This window comes from Otolemur garnettii, unplaced genomic scaffold (genome assembly GCF_000181295.1).
Source record: "Otolemur garnettii isolate 467f Iridium unplaced genomic scaffold, OtoGar3 scaffold00106, whole genome shotgun sequence".
Lineage (NCBI taxonomy): Eukaryota > Metazoa > Chordata > Mammalia > Primates > Galagidae > Otolemur > Otolemur garnettii.
This window is the reverse complement of record NW_003852501.1, coordinates 2,144,168-2,162,677: the sequence shown is the minus strand read 5'-3', so window position 1 is coordinate 2,162,677 and position 18,510 is coordinate 2,144,168. Positions and strand designations below refer to the sequence as shown.

The following is an 18,510-nucleotide window of genomic DNA, read 5'->3' as shown; positions in this document are numbered from 1 at the left end:
CCGGGCTGGGGATTCGAACCCGCCACCTTAGGTGTACGTGGCTGGCGCCTTAGCCGGTTGAGCTATAGGTGCCGAGCCCACTGCATTATTTTCAAAGAAATAAAAATAGAAGGAAAGTTCTGACAAAAATACAGTGCTAGAATAATTAGAAAAATGGTGTTCATTTATTTAATGCATGTTTAATTACAAAATAGCATTATGAATTGTACGTCATGAAGACTATAAAACTCATAATAATATTTCAAATCATGGCACAAAAAAAACCTTAATATTGTGATGCTATAATATTGAACTTGTTTCACATTACCTTTTTATGGAAAAAGTTATAGTAGATATGATGTCACACTTAAATTTAGAAAGCTAATATTATTGAACTTTTTTTTATATCTACCACTTTAAGCAAATGACATTCAAAAATTGTCCTTGGTATACTAACGTACAAGAAAAAAAACTGACTAAACCAGCTACAAAATTTAACTATACAAAAACACTAAACAAAACTATACAAAAACCACTAAGAACTAAATAACTAGGAGTTCAGAGATGCTCCACTTGACTGTCACACAGAAGCTGACTGTTCCCAGGGTAAACTTGTAAGTACTGGAACAAGGATTTTCTTGACGCTGGAAAAAAGCTGTGTAGAATTCTATTCGTGGAACCAGAGTTGAGCCTGGACACTAAAATGTTCAGGAGAATAAGAGATCTCTTTGTGCACTGGCTTTCAAACATTCTTGAATGAATCATACAGAATTTCACAGCCTTGGCCAAAAGTAGGTTGGTATTAACAAATAATCCAGTTTCTCCCAATCTTAATTCAGCTTTGAAGTGAAATACGATGCTAAAAATTACCTAAGAATTATATGAATAAAGATGGGGGGGGGGAGTAGATGTAAGTGAATATACATTACTTAAAAATTGTAGTTAACATTAAGATGCTCCACACCCCAATTAACATCACAAATAAGGCAAATTCCAGTCTCTATCACCCTGTACTCAAGAAAGATGTATATAATTTTTGACTGTTATTTTACAACCTCCAAATCATTATTTTCAAATATTTGCCAAAAACAAAAGCCTATAGATAGTGCAAATTCTAGAAAACAATTCCATCCACTCTGTTGCGTAAAAAAATAGAACATGAAATAGTACACGAGAAATTTAACTGGTACAAAGAATGTATCTCAATTATGCTTTATTATAACCAATTATAATCATAAAGTCTTATGTAAGACTTTAACCAAATTTATTTTTCCAAAATATGCTTTCCAGCAAAAAGAGAAACAATGAAAAATAAAAGGTACTACTTATATACTATTTGTTTTAAATAGCACAATGATACTCATACACTGAAAGATTATGTGAGAAATAACTATGTTCTATGATCATTGGCTGATGATTCAGCTTTGTGGCATAAGTTAAATGTATCATTCCTTAAGTATAATAAATACTTTAAATAAACACACAACCAATATACAAATTCTTAAGTGTATCTATGACTTTGCTTTGAAATAAACATTAAAATGTGATAAAATCAGTTTCCCAACCATTGAAAATCAAAATTCAAGACAGGCATTTGATAGAAGGATCCAAGCAGATTCCTATGACCATACTCATTCAAGTTCATTCTCATCTGCTTTTACAGATCACCACCTGACCAAAGTTCTTGGAGACAGTCCCAGCCTATCATTCAAGTTTTATACTAAAGAGACCAAACTATGGAGAGATATTTACGAGAATGCAGAGTCAAGATGTTTTTCAATAATTCTAGAAACCTATGTTTTCAAGTAATGTCTAATTCACCAAGAATGCAGAGCTAATTCTTAATTAACAGGCAACTAAACAGTATTGATTTAGAGAAAATTTAACACTAACTATACAATAGTGGACAGATAGATATAGATTAAAACTAGACATTAAGCAAAACAGATTTGCCTTCAAACAGTTTTTTTCAAGATTCAAAAGATTTATTTGGAAAAATCAGCACAGGGCAAAGGAATCCTTAATAATCCTTCTTAGAATATTTGAATATTCAGAATCTATATGAAACGTAGGCAGCAACTCTGATTTCACAGAACATTAATGGCTTATACAAATTAAACTCCCATACCCACCCACTCCCAAATATACTGCTCTATCTACCCGGTTATTAGCTTTCATTAAGCATGTACCTTTAGGGCTATTTGCACAAACTAAAAGGCAAAATCTTTATTTTTAAAGGATTAGGATTAGTTAAAACAACTGAAATATTACTGTTACAGCAGAGTTTAGTAAGACCATAAGAGAATACCACTAATAACATTTTTAAATTATCCAAAATGATTTCTTTATTGAGATTAAGTAACTACATAAATTTCACAGTACTATGGCATACTTGTATTTAGCTAAAGTCACAAACACATTTTAACATTGAAAATGATGACCATCATCATTACCATTCTAATCTACAAGGCTTATAATAAAGAAAAATACAAAAAACCTCAGGTTTTACAAAAAAAATTTTAAGTCTACATACATTAACAATAAAATCATTTCTTCCAGGTAACAGATAAAAGTATAAAGGCATACCACTGACTTTTTTCTTCTGTATAGCCAGGAATAAAAGAATGTTTAGTATCTACGACGCTTATTAGGGCCTTCAAAGTTGCCCCCTTGACTTCCTCTACCAAAGCCACCAGGACCACCACTCACAGGACCCACACCACTCATCGGCGCTTGAGGGGTTTCAGAACCTGTTCTACTCCCCATAGGTGAGCCCATCTGAGATGGTGGTCCTTGGGGAAATCTATCATTGTGCTATAATACCACATAATAAATATGAAGTCCATTTGGAACACGCCAAATATAAGTGACAAGAAAAATTGGCAAAATCCCAAGTGGTGGTGTCATGAAGTTCAGCAGAAAGTCCAGCAGAATCAGGATCATACATAGAAGGAAGAAAGGAGCAATTGAATTAGTTACTATGTTTTTTATTTTAAATGCAGCATCTGAAGATTTACATATACTAATGCTATGCCCCAATTTCATGAAAAAAACTGATTTTATTGGATAAGCAAATGCCATATTAAGCCAAATCAGTATTACAGCAATGCTCTGACTGCCTTTTCTAAAAACTTACATTGCAAGAAAACTATGCTGTGAAACTTTGTTTTCTTAAATCAGAGAAATAAAACTGGGGAGCAGCATCACATTCTCTTTTTAAAAGACAACAGTCTAAAATTTTTAACATAGAAAGCCCTAGTACAAACACTCAAAGAATTAAGATTTCAATATGGAAACGTTTGAGGTATTTTCCTTGAAAGATTATTATTGAGAAAATAGATTAAGCTTTAAAACTCAGTAATATGTACTGTATCAAATTATTTTGAAAAACATAATAACCACACATAATACAACTCCCTAAAGTACAGCAGTAAAATGAGAATGCAGAAAAGACCGAGAATGATATTTAAATAAACTTTGCAACTGCAAGAAGCGGGTAGAAAAACGTTAATGTTACTTCTAAGTTACTACTGATTACATGCTATGCAAAAATTTAACCAAAGTAGTGTTAATTCTGTACTAGCGTTCAGACATTTTACTATAAAATAAAGCCTGTAATGAAGGAAACAAATAACTAGCTGTTATCATGTGCCATCTGTTCATAATAAATACACATTGCCTCTTTATCTCCTTGTTCAAACTATCATTTAAACTTCCCAACTGTTAGCATATCCATTTTTTCCCAAAAGACTGAATGAAAAGCAAATTAAAACATAAGCATTGCATTTATCAATTCTAAGATGTATGATGTACTGTTTATAACAATCACGATAGATTTACAACTGATGGCATATCTGAGTTTAACTGGCAGTGCTTTTTCTAGCAGCAATAGAATCTTAAGATTTGATATGGCAGTTTTAAAATAACTGCCTTTTCAAAATATGAAATCAACCAGTTTTTCTTTCTAAATGTTATTTAGAACAAAATTAACAAACACTAAGTGAGAAACTATTTTGCCTATATAAAGCACCATTTACATAGTGAAGGACTTTTAGGAAAATGATAAAAGGTATCATTCTTGCTACTGATAATAAAATATAAAAACTACAACTGAAAAATCTTGTTTTCGTAGTACTTAACCCAAACAAAGATATCTTCACACTCTCAGATCAAGAAGAAAATATGTCTACTTTAAATTTAATTACAAATGTAATTAGCAAGTCTGTGAAAAGGATGTAGCTGTAAAGAATATACACAAAAACTTTGGTATTAATTATATACAGTTAAATTTTTACACATATTTAGAGTTTTGTCCCCACCAAAGGTAAGGAGTCCACACAGGAAAAGAACATAATAATAAAATACTTGACCATTACATCAAACGCTCATAAAAGGTGGATACAAATGACTGGAAAACACTAACATGGGGTACACCACAGCATGTCATGGGTAGTAATCCTTACTGGTACTTGTGGGTAACTTAAAAATTACTTCTTATAAATAAACATATAACGTCACAAAATCATTTTCTTTGTTGGCTACTGATTGCTACTGCTAAAACAAACAATGCTAAATTATTAAGTGTGAAGTTATCTTTGGGGCATAAGTGTATATTACTGTATATAATCAAAATAATGTTTATGATACATTACCACTGCTCCATTATCTGGCATCATTGGAGTTCCCATATTTGCAGCTCCTTCTGGTCCCATGGCAGGACCAGGACCCATTGGTGGGCCAGGTATAGTTCCTCTGTTGTTCATATTCATACCCATCATTGGAGGAGGACCTTGGTTACCAGCAGGTGCTGGGCTAAACGCATCTATGTAAAACAATCTATACTTAGAGCTGTCCTATCTTAGTTTAATAAACATTAAAAACTTAACAATACTTATGCAATCTATATAGCAAGACCATTAGCATTAAAATCATTTAACAATGGGACATATTATCTACTCTGCAACAGAGAATACCTACATCCTATGATGTTCATCCTCAAAACAAATGTACATAAAACTATTATTTTAGGACCTTTAAGACTAACAGTTTGAAAATTTTAAAATATCGTCACTATTTGCTATAGTCTGCTTTGAACCAAATAATCCCTAACAATGATGACTGCACTCTACCTATTTAAATGAAAAAAGAATTAGCACTTAGGAAACCACTTCATTGTTTCAAAGTCATGGCCAAGAACATCAGCACAAAATAAAGATCACTATAATTACTCTTGGCTTTTATGTATATTTATTAAATACCCCCACTATGAAAATTATATGAGGTATTCTGCAACTTTATATTGAAAAATACAATCTAAACAAAAAAATTAAAATGATTCCTCATGACAAAGCTTATTTTCAAAAGCAAGTGCAGCCAAATGAGTGTATAGACAAAATATTAATCCAGCTATCTGGACTGTTTCAACATGCTCACATTCTGGAAATGGGAACAATCAGATACACTTCAAATTTTTTCATCCACAAGTTATCCACCCAGCTCATATTTAACTGTAATAGTGTTAGAGCTGTAATACCATATATATGGTGGTCACAAATACAACACGTTTGGGTATTTTCTTGGAATTTTTTCCTAAGTGTTCATATTATCAAAAATGCACAACATAAGACTAATTCTAATTTAGAGGTTTCTTCCAGTATTTCATTAAGTAGGTCAATTTCCTGAGTTTCCTTCAGAACTCAATTTCTGAAACAAACATTATAAAAGGAGTGGAATCCATAACTCTACATAATCCCTAATGCAGACTTCTGTATGTATATGGCTCAGTCCAAGGAGCAGCTGAGACAAAGTTTCTCATTTTCTACCAGGGGCCATCATACCTCTGTTCTTTGAACAGTAACCTTGCAACTTCATAGAAAGTAAATTTTTTTTTCCAGTTTTTTGGCCAGGGCTGGGTTTGAACCCACCACCTCCAACATATGGGGCCAGCACCCTACTCCTTTGAGCCACAGGCGCTGCCCAGGAATTATTTTTTTTTAATCTCAAATGTTCTTGCTGATTTACTCTTTATCCAACATTGAATTTGAATTTGAATTTGAACATTTGAATTTCCTCAGTATAGCTATAAATATCCATTTTTAATAATTCCTACAATCTAGAAATGAAAGAGAACAGTATCTAAGGAGGTGTCTTACCCTTATTTTCCTCCAAAAGAAACAAATTAAGGATAAATTTCTCTCTCTCTCAGAACATAACTGCTACACTTGTGAGTTTGGAATGTGCCCATAAAACAACTATGAGTATAAAAAAATAAAAGTAGTATTTCCAATTATCAGCAGTTAACTCAGAGTCTTATTTTTATTCTTTTGCTATACAACTACAACTAAACTAATGAATGCTAGCATTATCTGGTAACTGAAAGTAGCTTTAGTTGCCATATAAACTAATGACACATCTGAAAATCTACTGAAACATTCCTTCAGTGTAACTTGATGGGATATGACATTTTACCCACTCAAAACCAACCCAACAGGATGATAATAATTTCAGGAAACCTTTTTATAATGTCTCACATTGAAAGAAGACTAAAGAAAATTAAAATGGATGGTTCTCTGGTGAATAATGTCATAAAAACTTCAAATTCTCTTGAATCTAACTATAAGGAATCTACAAGTATAATCTCATATTTCTGATAAAGTTGCTAATTAAGGAAACAAGAATGTTTTGGGGATATCTCTGAACCTCAGAAATGATTTTACGTTTTATACTATTTTAAAACTTAGTTCTGATGTTAATGACAATCTAATAATAATAATGGCCTTTCTAATGGCCTATAATCCACAATAACCTCACTCTTCCAAATCTGAAAATCACATGGATTACCTTATAAAACATCCCAAAATTTACTCTGAAAAAAGACAAACCACTAATACATTGTTATATACTCAACTTCACTTCATAATTCACAACTTACATGCTACTCTTGGTTCACTAATTATTTCGTGTACTCATTGTACTAACATCACAATTAAGATCTCTTTGTTTACCAGAGATACTCAAAAAACTACTTGTTGGTAGAAAAGTGACCAAGTAAATAGCAATAAATGATTTCAGATTATCTGAAGAACTGGCATCAGGATATTTTCAAAAACAAGTTGATCATGGAAAATTTTAATTCCACATTACATGTTTTCAGTTTCATTTCACATATTCATGACAACTTTCATGGGGCAATTTAATGTGAAATGAATATATACATAAGATTTAATTCATTATCCAATTTTTGATTGTACGGTATTACAAATTTCAATTTTACTAAGACCTAAGCTACTCTACACTTATTTTTCCCTCAATTTATTTTACTTGGTACTACTTCCCTAACAATCCTACCATATAAGCCAATCAATTATTAAAGTTGCTAATATAGGTATCTTTAAAACTTTACATGAATTCTATAAAACATGCATTAGTAAGACACATCTTACTTCCTAGACAAGTCACAGAGGTCTCTCAACAGTATATTACTTTGCACAATACTGTAGAATTAAGGGGAAAATGTTAAATATTCAGCAAAGTGATTAACAGCTTCAAAGTTATACAAAAAGCTAGTATAAAATAGAAATTCTATAAAATGTGCTAAAAAAGTTTAAAAACAACTCAAAAACTAATAATTCCCAGGGGAAAAAAGCCAATTTGAAGGTATAAAACTTGATTTTAAAAGCATAACAGAGTTGTATTACACTATGCAATGACTAAACTAGTTTAGGACTATAGCAAAACCTGACTTATAAATTCCTTTCATAAAATCTGTCAAGGAATAACATCTCTCTAGCCTTCAAAAACACAAAATAAAATTTTTCTTCCTGTACATATACGTTCAATATAATTGTGTCTTATTTCAACATAACAAATGTAAGAGATTTCACCTTTACCAAGTGACTGATTCATATTTTGGTTTCTTACTGATATGTAGATACCACAAACACCATATACAGTCCCCCAAAGAATTACAAGGAAGTTACAGAAGCCTTTTGCTTCAAATCCCTACCTCCCATGTTTATTGCTCCACGGGGACCCATATCACCCATTCTCATTTCCTGTTCTCTCTGTAAGTAAACATAGTTGTCACAGTCAACCTATCGATCTTATGACTTTACACTTCCCATCTAAAATCAAAAAGAAAAGAATGAGACTGGACATAATTGTCCACTTAAATTTTTCAAATTTTCCATTATCATTTACTTAACAAGAACACTGAAAAGAAACTTCAGTCTCCCAGGCCATATATATATATATATATAAAACAAATGGTTAGAATACCCAATATACAGTGCAAGATTAGGTTTTCAGTGAATCAGATTATGTGATATTAATTGCAAATTATTTTTAATATTTGTATTCCAAAAAATCAAAGACATGTACCTAAATTTTAAGCATTAAAAAAATCTAGTAATAATAACCACTGGGGCCAATTATTTTTTCCTCTTAGGTCACTGGTCTTAAAATAGAAATGACTGTAACCACTGCTTATATTGAAATATTCTCAAATATACAATGCATAGAGCTTTAGTGCAGTAAGCTAAAAATAAAGGAACAGATAATTTTCACCATTTAAAAATTGTAATTCATTCTTGTATTTTTATTCAACTATTCAAGAATGCTTAAATTTCATCCAGAGGCTATAGATACCCATAAAAGTCTCTATACCAAACAAGAAATTACTGAAAGTTTGGCATAAGACTGACATAACACTGCTTTAACAATGTGACTTAAAAACCTATATGAAAGTATTACACAGTTGACAAGTTTTAAAGTAATGAGTCCTTGAGGTTAACTACAGCACACGTCATATAAATGTTGAAAATGTTTGAAATTTCATTATAAGAATAGCTTCCTAACAAGTCTTCATTTACCAATAATAGTTATAAAGAATTAACTTCAATGAAATCTCTAGGTGAAATTACTTGAGATAACATATTAAAATTGCAATTTTAACTCAGACAGATGAGTATACTGTATGTAGCAATCAGGAAAAACATTCTATAAGACAAAAGCAGCTATGTTTAAAGAAAGCACAATTATACTTCTGAAAAGTAATCTTACTAAAACCTAAATGTTCATTGAAAATTCCATTTAATAATACAAAATACCAGTGAAAAATACCTATAATCGCTGGAAATAAAGGAATGACAAGACTATGCCATTAAGCAGCAAATGGTTCCTTAAAAAAAGAAACAAAACCAAAAACTTACCCATCTAACCTAAATGGAGATTCCCAAAAATAATCTTTAATGAAGTTATGGTACAATAAATGAAGCTGTGGTACCACAAAAACACAACCATAGGAAAGAATTGCTTTGTCACATTATTTAAAAAATGTAAATGCCACAGCGGCACCTGTGGCTCAGTGGGTAGGGTACTGGCCCCATATACCAGGGTGGCAGGTTCGAACACTGCTCCAGCCAAACTGCAACAAAAAACAGCTAGGCATTGTGGCGGGTGCCTGTAGTCCCAGCTACTCGGTAGGCTGAGGCAAGAGAATTGCCCAAGCCCAGGAGTTGGAGGTTGCTGTGAACTGTGAGCTGTGATGCCACAGTACTCTACCAAGGGCAATAAAGTGAGACTCTGTCTCTTAAAAAAAAAAAAAAAAAAGGAACCTTCCAATAAAACTTTACTTTAAAAAAAAAATGTAAAAGCCACATCTTTAAACACTGGTTTTTAACTTTCCTAAAAATAAACTTCTTCCCATAAAACTTTTAACTACTAAGAGATATTACTGACCAGCAAAAAAGAAAGCTATGCTATGAAATACAACTGGCTACTGGCTATTTGATAAAAATTATTTTAAAATAACACTTATCATTAGTTTTTAATAAACCAAACCAAGCTGCCAGTTCATCACTACATAGAACCTACTGATAAAGGAAGATGCTTTTCAACACATTCAAAATTTTCCAGCTATATATATGTTATCTATAGTATCTAGGCAGGTATCTGTAACAGTAGATATTAGGACCTTTGAGGGGGGAGGAATGGGTTTAATTTGTATTTTTATTTTTGGATTTGCTTTCACTAAGAATGGATAGAAATATAATGTCTAACTGGTAATACAGGGTAATTATTATACTCTCAATGTTCTGAGACCTCAATTTTCAAATATCTCTATCTACTCCCAGCACTGAATAACTAAAGGCCTATGATTCACTGGCAGGGAAAAAGAACATAGACTATCTTTGTATCTTCAGCTCTTTATAATGTTTAGCATTATTATTCATAAAGTTGAATATGTATTATTAAATTAATTTTCATTATTAAGAGAATTTCACAGAAAACTTTTTACAAGAATATCAGTATTAAGAAAAAAATATTAAAAAATATTACCCTTCCTATGCTACAATTTAACAGTCAAGTACCAATGGGAAGGAGGGGGGCTCAGGGACTCATCCCACCCACAGAATGATTGTTTTTGTATGTTTGGTTGTCTGCCTTAACCTGATGAGCAAAAACCACTTCCTTGGGGTCAGTTCCTGACTCCACCCCTTTTTGGCAGGTGACTACTGGTTCATAAAATATCTTTCTGTAAATGAGATAATCATAAAGCCTTAGAATGCCATGCTAATCCAACATGTTACCATATTAAAATACTAATTCATGTATGTTGCAGTTTTCACCACATACACAAAAGTACTTAGTAATACTGACAATGTCTTAAAGATTACTGAATACTATTTTACCCAGCTTTACTTCTCTTGAGCTTATGAAATAAGAGTATATTTGGATGACAAATCATCTCATAACTATTTTAGAAGGAGCAAAATAAGGTTTCAGCTTCCTATTCATGTCTTCAAGTTGCCGTTACCTTCTAGAAATCCACTGCTACATGTGTCTATTAAAATGCAAAAGAGGTAGAGATTAAGATATTCTGTAAATTGAAAGACTGTCATTTTTCACTACCATTTGATCTATCAAGTATTAATAAAGTCACCTGAAGTTCATTACAACTATGTCCCCACTCAAAAAGCAATGCACAAGGCCCTCACTTCTTTTATTAGTTTTAATGTATTTCGAATTAGAATGTAATTTAAATTAGAACTAGCACATAATGTGATATTTTTAACAAATTTTAAAGTCTTTTACCAAAAATTAAGTGTTATGATTTAAGCTAAAACAACTTATTTCTAATCGATATCTTGAAAGATTGCAGTGTAGTAAAATAAAATTATAACAAAACCTCAGTTTTTATTTAATTCAACCTGTTGAGGTAAGTCTACTGTTATACCATTTTAGAGATGATAAAACTGAAGCAAACAGCTATTAACTAAGTCACAGTAATATAATTAGTTGAACTAGCCTATAAAATTCTGTAAATTTTCACCTTCACAAGGTACCTCCATTCTTCAGTAAGTCCAATAATTGAAGCATCCAAAAGGCAAGGTTATATTTTTCTTTTCTTTTCAAGACAGAGTCTTGCTCTACTGCCCAAGGGTAGAGTACAGTGACATCATCAAAGTTCACTACAACCTCTAACTCCTGGGCTCTAGCAATCCTCCTGTATCAGCCCACCAAAAGACAAGATTTATTATAACTTATCATTATATAATGTTTGTAAGATTATGTGTCTTTCCATGAAAATAATTACATTTCTGTATGCCCAAAAAGTTCTTATTCAAGTGTACTTAACAGATGACCAAGAAAGTAAGCAAAGTATAGCTGATTCCCAGAACCTAAGACCAAAAGATCTCTCCATTATTACAGCAGGTCTGAAAGTACAGGGTGAACATAAAGTTCATGTGCAATTTAAAGTAGTTTAACTTAGTAAATTGCACACAAACTTTATGGACACCCCGTATACATAATGGAGTACTAAGGATGCCCAAGACTCTTTCAGGAAGTGCACAAAGTCAAAACTATTTCATGGCTGGGCAACATGGGTCAAGTGTGATAATCCTAACAATTTGGGAGGACTGCCTGGGTTAGCAGTTCAGCAGCCTGGGCAATAGAATGGGACAAGGTCTCATTTAAAAAAAAAAAAGAAAAATTAGCCAGGGGTGGTGGTCCCAAGCTGAGGTAGGAGATCACTTGAGCCCAGGAGTTTTTGAAGCTCCAGAGAGCTATGATCATGTCACTGCACTCCAGCCTGGGCCACAGAGTGAAACCCTGTCTCTTAAAAACAAACAAAAACACACTAATGCACACTTTTATTAACACTAAGATATAATTATAATACTAGGATCTTGGCTTAGCACCTTAGTTTCAGTGGCTAAGGTGCCAGCCACATACACCAGAGCTGGCAGGTTCGAACCCAGCCTGGGCCTGCCAAACAATGACAATTGCAACAAAAAAATAGCCAGGCATTGTGGCGGGCGCCTGTAGTCCCAGCTACTTGGGGAGAATCAGGCAAGAAAATCACTGAAGCCTAAGAGTTTGAGGTTGCTGTGAGCTGTGACGCCACAGTACTCTACTGAGGCTGATACAGTGAGTTTCAAAAAATAAATAAATAAATAAATAATATACTACAATCTCATGAGGCTTTTTATTATGTCAATATTCACTACATTTGATGGTGCAAAAGTAATAGCTGAGAAAAGTCTCATAGTGTTTCTGCACATATCAAGGTACTTGCACCCAATTTTTCCTAATAACCACTGAATTTGGCACATGCATGAAACTTCAGTTTAAAAATTTCAATTACAGGTAGCACCCGTAGCTCAGTGGGTAGGGTGATGGCCACATACACCGAGACTGGTGGGTTCAAACCCAGCCCAGGCCAGCTAAAACAATGACAACTTCATCAACCAAAAAAAATAGGTGTTATGGTGGGTGCCTGTAGTCCCAGCTACTTGGAAGGCTGAGGCAAGAAATCACGTAAGCCCAAGAGTTTGAGGTTGCTGTGATGCCATGGCACTCTACCAAGGGCAATACCTTGAGAGTGCCCCCCCCAAAATGTTTTTCAATTATAAGTAACTGGATAAATTAGTAAAAATTATTATTTTTAATACATCTTAGATACATGCTTTTTTATGCATAAAGCACTCTGCATTCTGATTATGATTATTTCAAGAAAAAATATTTGTGACTGGGTATATGCCAAATGAGCCACTTTTTCATAAAACAAGGTTCTTCCTTTACTACTTCCTGACAAACTTTAACTATTGACAATTATATATTTGGCAGACATTTTCTAATGAGATCAATATTAAGAATTATGACTTCTTTTTTACTTTCTGTAATAAAATACATTAACATTTAGATAATATGATTATGTTGATGGATTGATGTTTTTCTACTGATTCATACATTACATTACAAAACCATGCATGAGTAAAAGTTCAAGGTGGAGGAATGAATTGTAATGCAAAAAAGAGTACTTTTAAGATACTACCATTAACTTTTACTGTAATATCAAAAAATATCCACAATTATCTGAAAATGTTAACATATCTCTCCCTTATCACTTAGTCATACAAAGACAGGTTCTCCTAACACTTTTATTAAAAGAGCTTTATTTAAGAGATAAAATGCAGAACAAATGTGGGAATCAAAGCATTCTCTACAAAGAAGAAAATTTTAAAAATTTACACAACATAAAAACTACCATTCTTCTCCCTACATTGAACATTAAAAGCAATTGTAAAAAACGTAAAATAAGGTCCTCTTCTCTCTATAACGAATTAAACTTTGTTTTAATTTCTAATATGGTACATACTCATATAACCTCAACAAAAGCTCTTTGAAGTCATCAATAATTTTTAAACGTGTAAAGCAATCCAGAAACCAAGAAGTTTGAGAACTGGCTGGGTGTGGTGGCTCATGCCTGTAATCCTAGCACTCTGGGAGGCCAAGGCAAGTGGACTGCTTGAGCTCTTGAGCTCAAGACCAGCTTGAGCAAAAGTGAAACCCCATTTCTACTAAAATTAGAAACACTTGAGGCAAAAGGATCACTTGAGCCCAAGATCTGGAGGTTGCTGTGAGCTTTGACACCACAGCACTCCACCCAGGGCAAGAGCCTGAGACTGTCTCAAGAAAAAAAAAAAAGTTTAGATTAATTTTAAACTTCTAGTCAGTCTTCTTTCATGAAAAAAATACAATAGCATAAAATTTATTCTAATGTAAATCAACCTAACCTATATTTCCCAAACAGCAGTAATAAACTTGCCACTACTGGCAAACAACACTATTTTATTCATGTCATAGATTTTTTTTTCCTATAAAATCTAATACATCTATCAAAGTGTGATTTTAAAGATATGGGTTGGGCATCCCTAAACCAAAATATTCCAACATCTAAAACTTTTAAGTACCAACACTATACTACAAGTGTAGTATATTCATATGATGAGTGGAAGTAGAAACTTTATTTTATGGACAAAATTAAGAATACTGCCTAAAATTAACTTCCTGGTTTGTATGTAAGAAACAAACTGAGTGTGGCGCCTCACATCCTATTATCCCAGCACTTTAGAAGGCTGAGATGAGAGGATCACTGGAGGCCAGGAGTCGCAACACAGTAAGACTCCATCTCTAAAAAAATTTTTTAAAAATTTAAATTTTTAAAAATTTAAAACCCACCAATTGTGGTGGGTTTCACCTGTAGTTCTAGCTGAAGCAGGAGAATCCTATGAACTCAGGAATTTGAGGGAGGGTACAGGGAGATGAACAGTGATCATGCCACTGCATTCCATTTGGGCAACAGAGGATGACCCTAGTTGTGGGAGGTAGACAGACTTGACTTCTCAGTGGAAAGCCCCACCTCAATCAGGGTACCCAGGGGAAAGCCCAAGTGATTCCTGGGGGTTCATCAAGACCATGGAATGAAAAGAGCCTGGAGTGTACCCAGAGTCAACAGGTGGGATAGGACTGAAGCACAGAAGGAACCCGGCTTACTTCCCCTACATGGACAGAACTGGTTTTCCAGTTTTCCCTCTTTCTAAATATGCTATCTGCTATTTGTTAACAACCTCCTACCTTTTTTACCCAGCTTCTCTTTCCAGCCAGTCTTCCTGTGGACTTGGGATTCTTTTAACCCCATCTTTTGGCATTTTTACATTTTACATATGCACTTTTGTTAGAAATCAATAAAAGTCTTGTGAAGAGAAGCCAGAGAGCTGCTGCATTTTCCCAGTCTGCCACTTGGCATGAGATAATGTTGGCCTTTCTCCAGTCAATCTCAGATTCTATGTCTTAAATGTGTAAATTATCTTCATTTCCCCCAGTGTCGTTTCCCTGTCAGCTCTATCTAGGACCGGGTCTACCAGCAATGACCCAACACCTGACTCTTAAAAAAATAAATAATTTTTTTCTTTAGACTTAGGTTTCATCTCTAGGTGATCTCATTACGTATATGCAAATATTCCAAAATCCAAAAATACTTGAAATCCAATAAACTTCTGGTCCCAGGCATTTTGGATAAGCAATACCAAACCTGAGCAGTGTAGTGTGGGATGCCCCCCAAAGTTAACATAAGCTAAAGAAACTCCATAGTAATCAATAAGGCAAAGTCAAGTCTAACAATACTGAGAGCTAAAGAAAAACTGACTTAAACGTGTCATACCGGAACCTTTTATGGTCAATGACAAGATGTATTAACACTGTGATCAATCCAAATTCTTATTTGTGGCCACAATCAATATTCTGATTTGTAAACACAGATTTCTGATGTTTCTCAGAATTGTTTAGTTATCATCATGTTCCACGTCTCAAAAAGGAAAATGAAAAAAAAAAATGACAGAGAACACTTCAATGCACTAAAAAATATATAATTCTAGAGAAAAGTATAGTTAAGTTCTGACAAATAACAAGATACAGTTGCTTCTTTTTTCTGGAGACAGGGTCTTGTTCTGTCATCCAGGCTGAAGTGGAATAGTAGTAAGTAATACAATCAAAGCTACTCCTGGGCTTCAGTTTCTTGAATAGCCCAGACTACAGAAGTGGACCCACATCAAGCTTTTTTTTTCCCTCTCAATGTTTTACTTACTATGTTGCCCAGGCTGGTCTAGAACTTGAGGTCTCAAGTGATCCTCCTACTTTGGCTTCCCCAAGTGCTGAGATTTTGGTCATAAGCCACCACACCTGGCCCAACTTCTTTATCATTACATGAATATTCCTTTCCCCCCAAATCAATTACATTTAGCACTTGAAAATATTTTAGAGTTCGCAAACTGCATTCTTTTACCTTTTCCTTCACTAGAAATTCACATAATAGTAAGATTAATTAGCCCCAAACTTTTATGAGAAATATTAAACAAAATCTGTTAGCATCCAGAAATAATAGCTAACAAGCACAGCATATTTAGATTATACATAAAGTATTAAGAAAATGTAACATTTTTAGAGCAGGCTATTAAAAAAATTATTTCCAAAACACTGTATTACTCCTCACTGCTAGATGAGGGAAAAACTTTCAAGAAATGTAAAGCAATATTTTTTATGTGTGTGTGTGTATGTATATATACATACATATACACAGGACATACACAGGTGGGTTTGCCCCCTCAATTTGAATATATGCATTCTGAAATATTTTCAATAATAAATATTGTAAAATTGTTCCTTGGTTTTAGGATTTTTTTTTTTTTGTTTGAGACAGAGTCTCACTATGTTGCCCCCAGTAGAGTGATATGGCATCATAGCTCATAGCAACCTCAACTCTTGGGCTCAAGGGATCCTCTTGCCTCAGCCTCCCAAGTAGCTGAGACTACAGGTGCCCACCACAATGCCCCAGCTATTTTTTAGAGACTGAGTCTCACTCTTGCTCAGGATGGTCTAGAACTTGTGAGCTCAAGCGATCTGTCTCTGCCTCCCAGAGTTCTGGGATTACAAGTGTGAGCCACTGCGCCTGGCAAGGTTTTAAGATTTTTTCAAATGCAACTTTATAACGTATATCATTAGGGAATTGTAAATTAACATGAGATAACACTTGCACATCTATCAGAAAGGCCAAAATTGAAAACACTAACAGCTACAAATGCTGGCAAGGATTTTAAGCAAAAGAACTCTCATTCATTCATGAGAATGAAAACTGGCATAACCATTTTAGACGACAGTTTGTCATTTTCTTATATAATTAAACCATCCAATATAGAAACAATGTTCCTTGCTTTTACCCAAAGGAGCTGAAAACTCATATCCACACAAAAACCTGTAAAAGAATGTTCATAGCAACCTTATTCATAAATGCTAAAATTTGGAAGCAACCAAGATGTCCTTTAGTATGTTAATAGATGAAGTATGGTACATCCAAACAAAGGAATAACATTCAGCAATAAAAAGAAATGGCCCATCAACCCATGAAAAGACACAGAGGAAACGTGTAAGTAAACAGCTAAGCAAAAGAAGCCAATCTGAAAAGGCTACTTATCATATGATTCCAACTAGTATATTAAATTCTGGAAATGGTAAAACTACGGAAACAGTAAAAGGATCAGCGGTTGCCATGGAGTGGGAGTAATGGACGAATAAGCAAAGCACAGAGGATTTTTATGGGAGTAAAAATACTCTGTATGATACTATAAAAGTGGGTGCATGTCATTATAAATGTCAAACCCACGGAAGGCACACTAAGCGTGAATCCAAAAGTGCACGTAAACCATGCATTTCGGTTGATAAAGATGTGCCAATGTAGGTTAATCTATTGAAACAAATGCACCATTCAGGTACAGTATTTTCATAGTGAGGCATAGTAGTATGTAAGTAGGGGTGGGATTACATAACAACCTCTGTTCCTTTTGTACAGTTTTGCTGTGAACCTAAAACTTCTCCATGTTAATTTAGAGATAGGGTTTTGCTCAGTTGCCCAGGCTGAAATGTAGTGGCAGAATCACAGCTCATTCATTACAGCTTTAAACTCCTGGGCTTAAATGATCCTTCTGTCTTAGCCTCCTTAAGTAGCTGAGAACATAAGTATTCACCACTAAGCCCAGATAAGTTTTTGATTTTGTATAAAGACAGGGTCTCACTATGTTGTTCAGGCTGGTCTCCAACCCTGGCCTCAAGTGATCATCCTGCCTCACTCTCTCAAAGTGCTAGGATTACAAGTATGAATCATAGCACCCAGTCAAACTCTTCTTTAAAAAAAAAAAAGTATACTTTAAAAAGAGAGACTTTAACTGTTTCCTTTTAAATTACCAGTACATTCTTTTTTCCCCCCTTTTTACGTAAGGGAAAGGTTCTTACTATATTGTCTAGGCTGGAGTTAAAACTTCTAGGCTCAAGCAATCTTCCCACCTCATCTTCCTAAGTAGCTGGGACTACAGGCCCACACAATCACATCTGGCTAATTATATCTTAATTTATACTGTAAAGTTTAATCATGAAACAAAAATAGTTATTCCTTGCTAAATATTGAAATAGAAATAGAGGCAACAAATAGAAGTACAGGGACTTACTGTTCATGAATACTTCTTAAGCCAGACATATTTATATTCACCAATGTGTGTGTGTGTTTTTTTTTTTTTTTGAGACAGAGCCTCAAGCTGTCCCCCTGGGTAGAGTGCCGTGGCACCTCACACAGCAACCTCCAACTCTTCCTGGGCTCAAGCGAGTCTCCTGCCTCCGCCTCCCAAGTAGCTGGGACCA

General features: G+C 34.0%; 1 protein-coding gene across 6 annotated transcripts in view; it reads right to left on the bottom strand.

The window, feature by feature from the left end:
- The window catches only part of PSPC1 (paraspeckle component 1), a 107,130-nt gene that overhangs the window by 26,227 nt on the left and 62,393 nt on the right, over positions 1-18,510 (bottom strand). For 3 of the 6 annotated variants that reach the window (XR_002774997.1, XR_002774998.1, XM_023517223.1), the window contains exons 7-8: positions 7,985-8,042; positions 4,632-4,801 (exon numbers count right to left, since the gene is read on the bottom strand). The exons of 1 other annotated variant lie outside the window; for it this stretch is intronic. Coding sequence is in view for 3 of the 5 variants with exons in the window: in XM_023517223.1 (XP_023372991.1) it covers positions 4,632-4,801; positions 7,985-8,042 (228 nt within the window). In the remaining 2 variants the exon portion in view is untranslated. Of the gene's footprint in view, positions 1-2,298; positions 2,794-4,631; positions 4,802-7,984; positions 8,043-13,370; positions 13,598-18,510 lie in introns of those variants that run through there. 2 more of the 6 variants (XM_003796693.3, XM_023517225.1) reach the window with 2 other exon arrangements.